Source organism: Zonotrichia albicollis, chromosome 8, assembly GCF_047830755.1.
Source record: "Zonotrichia albicollis isolate bZonAlb1 chromosome 8, bZonAlb1.hap1, whole genome shotgun sequence".
In the NCBI taxonomy this organism is placed as follows: Eukaryota; Metazoa; Chordata; class Aves; order Passeriformes; family Passerellidae; genus Zonotrichia; species Zonotrichia albicollis.
Genome location: NC_133826.1, coordinates 37,313,654 through 37,320,251, shown reverse-complemented (window position 1 = coordinate 37,320,251; position 6,598 = coordinate 37,313,654). Strand labels below are relative to the sequence as shown.

At 48.7% G+C, this 6,598-nt stretch overlaps 1 protein-coding gene across 1 annotated transcript; it reads left to right on the top strand.

Annotated features, from left to right (window-relative positions):
• Positions 1-4,979: 4,979 nt before the first annotated feature.
• On the top strand, positions 4,980-5,912 carry LOC102066456 (olfactory receptor 14J1-like). The gene has a single exon (XM_005497789.4). The coding sequence runs from the start codon at positions 4,980-4,982 to the stop codon at positions 5,910-5,912; it is 933 nt and encodes a 310-aa protein (XP_005497846.2).
• The last annotated feature ends 686 nt before the right edge of the window (positions 5,913-6,598 follow it).

Genomic DNA, 6,598 nt, shown 5'->3' with positions numbered 1-6,598 from the left:
GAACAATATATACAGACTCAAAATACACTTTTGGCATAGTGCATACCTTTGGAAAAAATTGGGAAGAGAGGGGGCTATTAAATTCAAAGGGAAAGGGACTGTTTCACGAAAAATTTCTTTTAGAATAGTTAGAAATCTTAAAATTACCAGAGGAAGTAATGGTGGTTTATGTTAAAGGACATCAAAAAGGGGAGCAAGGGAACAATTTAGCCAATTTAGAAGCTAAAAATGCAACTGAATCAGAGACAGAAAAGCTAATTATAATACTAACACCCCTGAGAAAAATACAAAAAGTCCTGATGTTCAGTGGGACATAAAAGGAAGAACTCCTCAAAATGGGAGCCAAGAAAGATAACAAAGGGAAGTGGAGATTAGCAGATGGGAGGCAAATGTTGAATAAACCCTTTGCCAAGAAAATGCTAGAAGGCATACATGGAACAATGCATTGGGGTACACAAGTGCTAAGTGATCAATTTCTAAGGGATTGGAGATGCATAGGAATTTTTAGAATAGCAATGCAAGTAAGTGAATTGTATGTGCTATCTCAAAAAGTAAATAACAAAATTATGAGGAAAACACCCAGGGGAGGGTGAGAACTAGCCTTATGGCCCTTCCAAAACATCCAAGTAGACTTTACTGAGCTTCCCCAGGTACAACAGTGGAAGTTTTTGCCAGTGATAGTAGAACAGATGGCTCATTGGGTAGAGTTGGTACCCACTGTGAAAGCCATTGCCAATGTTGTGAGTAAAACACTTTTAGAATCAATCAGTCCCTGATAGGGAATGGCAAACAGGATTGATTCAGACCAGGGAAACTCATTTCACATTGATGATATTGCAGAAAGTTGTTCAGGCCCTGGGAGTAAAATGGGAATTATACACTCCATGGCATCCACAGAGTTCTGGTCAGGTTGACAGAATGAATGAAACTCTTAAAAGAGCTCTAGTTAAGCTAATGACTGAAATCCAAATGTCATGGATAAAAATGTCTCCCTTTGGCCTTATTAAGATTTAGAACCCAACCCCAGTCAGATCTAGGGGTGTCACCCCATGAAATGATATTTGGGTTACCTTTCCTGACCTCACCCCAGAAGGTTGCCACCTATGAGGAAGGAGAAGCCAATGCCAAGAAATATGTTATGTCCATATCAGTAACCTTAGAAGGGCTAAGACATAAAGGGACAATTCCTCAAACTACCAATCTGGATTTCAGAATCCATAATATTAATGCTGGGGATTGGGTGATGATTAAGTCAAGGAGAGATCAGCCTCTAACTCCTCAGTGGGAAGGTCCCTTTCAGCTACTGCTCACCACTGAATGGGCCATGTGAACTACAGAGCAGGGATGGACTCATGGCAAGAGAGTCAAAGGCACAGAGGAAGAACCCAAAGAGTGGACTATAACATCCAGGCTGGGTGAAACAAGATTGACTTTCAAGCAGAGACTGAAAGACAACCATAAAAACACCGATGCCCAAAAAATAGAGTCAAGCTTCCACTAACAAGCTCGAGAACTGTCTTTCTGTTTTCATGGGTGAGAATTACCAGCATCTGTTGAGGAGAAGTAAACAAGGGACTGTAAAAGGTAATGGGACAGCTTCTTCAAGAAAATAAGACGAAGGAGAGCAAGACCGAGTTGGCCCCTTTGTTTGCTACCAAGAAGGCTCCATAGCTCTGCTGTGAGTAGCAACACCGTAGGCATGGTAAGGTAGGGACAAAAGGCCATTCTAGACCTCTATCATTCCTCAGTTGTCTTTTAATTCAACAGGGACTGGAGAGCAGGACCGAGTTGGCCTCTGTATTCACCCCTACAATACACCAACTATGGGTAGCAGCCACATAGGCATGGTAGATGGCAGCCAAAGCCATACTGGACATCTGGGATGCCCTTTTGTCCATTCCAAATAAGTGTGTCTAAGGAAAACCTGAGATATTTTTCTCCTGCTCCCACTGTCCTTGCCCACATGAACAGATGCTGGTATGACTGATTCAAGAGAGAGAGAAAATTTTTTACTTAATTGTTCAAGCAAAATGACTGAGAGAAAAAGAAAAGGAGTGTTATAAATGAGTAATCCTATGGTTGACTCCTACAATTACAAGGCGAATATTAAATATATGTTAAGAGAAGTTTTGTAGATGTATAGTTATCCTTCCCCTTGCATTGTTATCACAGGATGGCCTCAGTAGTCAGGGCATTTGGGAGGGTTGGCTTGTTACTATGGCAGCACCTGACCTCCAATCAAGGTGTAAGACAGTAATCTCCACCACTGGACAGTGAAGAAGGAGTCGATTGACAAGACTTTGGGAGGGGCTAGACGTATAAAAGACAGAGCATCCATTTTGTAGACGAGCACATGGTGACTGAATTCTTTGGTCCCGGCACTGTATTCTTTTCTTTATTCAGTCTTTGGTTGTATTTTAACAGATAAGAAAATCAAGATCCTTCTGTTGTATTTTGATAAGGTCTTAGTAAATCATTTATATTTTTGAAAGTGAAAATCTTTTCTCACACAGGGTTGGGAATGTGGGGCAAGGTTGTCCACACTGGGTCAGCTCCAAGGTACAACTTTTCTGACCTGGCCAGACCTCCTTAGGAGAGACCGTGATCAATATCAATCACCAAATGCTGCAATCACCTCTTGTATAATAAGAACAGCAATAAAAGACACCCTTTAAGATAGGAATACATATTTCTTAGAAGCTGTTTCAAGTATTTCTCCACAACTGTAAAAGGAAATCCACCTAATTAATTGCTCCAGAGCCGAGAGAAATCAAGGCAGAGCCATGGTTTGTCAGGAATTGCTTGATGCTAATGAGCCCCGTGGTGCATTTGGAGATGAGCCCTGGAAACTCAGAGCCTTAGATTGCACAAACCTTTCCAACAGTCAAAGTCAGAGAAAAAACTCAAAGTGTCTCAAAGCATGAATGGCTCCCACTGAGGTCCATTCCAAACACAGGCTCTTCATGGACTCTTTGGAGGAGAGAATTGGAGGCCAGAATTGGAAAAAACACTTCTCAGATATTCAGAGTGGAAAGGAACATCCAAAGTACCTCAAAAACATTGAATATCTCAAAGCATTAATGAGCCCCACTGAGTGTATGTACGAAGATCTCAAGGGACTCGTTAAAGCAGATAATTGGGGCCATGATTGCAAAAACCTCTCACAGAGTCTGTATCAAAAGGGCAACACCAAGTACCTTAAAATAACTGAAGTACCCTGAAGCATTAATGAGCCCCACTGAGTGTTGTTACTGACAAAGCCTCTCCAGGGACTAATTAAAGCAGAGAATTGGGGGACAAGATTGAACAGACCTCTCAGAAACTCCAAGGCAAAAGCCAAACCCAAAGTCCTTTGAAAAACCTGCAGTCCCTGCAGGGAGCATTAAGGAGCTCCCAGGGCCATTTCTGAGCAAGGCTCCCCAGGGACTCCTTCCAGCAGATCCTTGAGGCTACTGGGATGTGGGCTAGGGGGGGATGCTGAGAGCAGGACAAGGGGCTGACAGTGTCCAGCCTGGCTGGGGCTGTGCCAGGAGGCCCCAGGACCTCAGAACAAGGTGTCTCCTCACAGCCCTTGGTGGCACAGACGCTGCTGTGGCCCAGGGCACCAAGACTTGGCTTCTCTTTGTCCCCACCTGTCATCAGTGCCTCCAGTTCTCTGCTCTGCCTGGGGCCTGGGGACACTTTCTCAGTGGGACCCATTAAAAGTCCAAGAAACTTTGGAGTTGGATTCTGACTGGAAGTTCTGGAGAGGTTTCTTCAGCCCCCTCTCAGGGACTGATGTTCAGGGCCTGAGCACAAAGCCCCAGAGGCTCATTAAAGTCCTGGTGCTGTGTCTGTGCTGCTGAGCTGGGCTGGGCTCCTGGCACAGAGGCAGCTCCTGGTAATCAAGAAGAGCTTCAAAAGCACATATCTCTTGATGAGCAGCTCTTCTGCCAGCCCAGCAGGTCTGGGGCACTGCCTGCAGCCACCCCGGGCACAGCACAGAGGCACAGAGAGCTTCAATCAGTCAGGGCTGGGAAGGTGCTGAGAAGCGCCTGGGGCAGAATCACTGCCAGCTCTTTGCACAGGAACCTCTGGTTGCAGGACAATGCAGCTGCAGCTCCTGGAGTGAACTCCTAAATCTGGAACATCCCAATGCTTACAGACCCTGTGAGTACATTCTCTGATTGTCTCTTGTGCAGAGCAGCCAGGGGTGCCCAGGGCTGTTGTCGTGCAGAGCAGGGTCCTGCAGCCCAGGGCGCTGTGCTGGGGCAGGGACTCTGCTGCCTTCCAGGGACAGCTCTCAGCCAGCCCGGGGAGCTGCTCCCAGCGCTGGGGGACAAGATCTGGGTGGGAGGAGAGAGCTGGTAAGGCTTGGAAGTGTTCTCCTTGTGTGGGGAGGATGCTGCATTGTTCAGGACTGCTTCCAGCGTGCCATTTACCTGCAGAACTTTTCCAAGTAGATTATGCAGGGGGAACAGCGAGGCAGGGGATGCATAAAAGGGAAAATCCTGGGTTTTTTTAATCTCCTGTTCTGGTTGCCTGGATGTGAAATTGCACATAGATATTCCTCTCTCTGTTCAGGCAGTAAAAAATAAAACAAAATTTCCCTTATATCTGAATTAATTGGGCAGTTATTGAGAGCAGCACAGGGCCTCTTAGAAGCAGGATCAGTGTTGCTTTTCTGACCTCCTCAGGGTTGCTCTGATGTTGCCATCAGAGCCTGCAGAGCTGAAGCTGCCCCTCGGCAGTGCCTGAGCTGGGAGAGGTCTGCAGGGCAGAGCTGAGACCCCAGGGCTGGGCTGGGCTCTGGCAGCACTGGCAGGGCCCAGCCCTGGGCACAGGGAAGCAGCTGGCAGGGACAGCTCCAGGCAGCAGAGTCCTGGGCAGGCAGTGAGAGGAAAGTGCCCCCAAGCTGTTCTGGGATATTTCAAGTCCTCTCCAAACCCAAGTATTCCATGATTACTTTTTTTACAGATCCCCATGCCAAAACAGCACAAATGTCCAACAGCAGCTCCATCAGGCACTTCCTCCTGCTGGCACTGGCAGACACGCGGCAGCTGCAGCTCCTGCACTTCTGCCTCTTGCTGGGCATCTCCCTGGCTGCCCTCCTGGGCAACGGCCTCATCATCAGCGCCGTAGCCTGTGACCACCACCTGCACACGCCCATGTTCTTCTTCCTGCTCAACCTGGCCCTCACTGACCTGGGCATGATCTGCACCACTGTCCCCAAAGCCATGCACAATTCCCTCTGGGACACCAGGAACATCTCCTACACTGGATGTGCTGCTCAGCTATTTTTTTTTGTCTTTTTCATTGCAGCAGAGCTTTCCCTGCTGACCATCATGTGCTACGACCGCTACGTGTCCATCTGCAAACCCCTGCACTACAGGACCCTCCTGGGCAGCAGAGCTTGTGCCTACATGGCAGCAGCTGCCTGGACCACCGCCTTTCTCTATTCACTGCTGCACACAGCCAATACATTTTCCCTGCCCCTGTGCCATGGCAATGTCCTGGGCCAGTTCTTCTGTGAGGTGCCACAGATCCTCAAGCTCTCCTGCTCCAAATCCCACCTCAGAGAACTGGGACTCATTGCTATAAGTTCCTGTTTGGTATTTGGCTGTTTTATGTTCACTGTTTTCTCCTATGTGCAGATTTTCAGGGCCGTGCTCAGGATTCCTTCAGAGCAGGGACGGCACAAAGCCTTTTCCACCTGCCTCCCTCACCTGGCTGTGCTCTCTCTGTTCCTCAGCACTGCTGCATTTGCCTACCTGAAGGCGCCCTCCATGTCCTCCCCATCCCTGGATCTGGCCCTGTCAGTTCTGTACTCGGTTGTGCCTCCAGCCCTGAACCCCTTCATCTACAGCCTGAGGAACCAGGAGCTCAAGGCTGCAGTGAGGAGACTGATGGCTGGATGGTTTCAGAAACATTAAACTGCTGGCCAATTTCAGCAAATCACTTGTAATAAAATCATCTTTGATACTTCTTATCGGCTTCAGTGTGGAAGTTTGTTTTGTTTGCTTTAGTTTTTTATATTATCCAAAAAGACGTCATTCTTTCTGCCATTTCCCATTTTGTTTCTCTCCAATTTGATTTGTGGCCACAGACTGTGTCAATGAGGGGCTGCACTCTTGGTGGCTTTAAATGAACTAAAGGACCTCCCAGGCGAGTTTTCTGCAGAGATGCCCTTTTGTTTCCTTCTCTGGAGCTGCAGCAGCAATGTCTGTGTGCAGAGCTGAGGCAGATCAGTGCTGGCCCAGCAGCTGTGCCCAGCAGCAGCAGCACTTGGTGTTGCCAGTGCTGCTGCCGTGGCCCTGCCCCACTGCCCTGGTGGCCCTGGTGCTTCTGCAGGGCTTGAGTGGTCTCGGGGCCGGGCACAGCCCTGGGGGTGGCAGTGCCGGGGCTGCAGCAGGGACAGGCCATGGGCACTACTGGGGCAGCGCTGACACCTTAGCCTAGGGCCTGGGGGCTCCAGGCTCCTCGCCCAGGCTCTCTCAAGAACACACCCAGGCCAATGCTCAGCACAGAAAAGCCCCGTGAGCAGCCCCAGGCTGGCCGTGGGCAGGCTGAGGGCAAACAGCATGGCTGGGGCTCTGCAAGGGCCATGGGGGAGATGGGA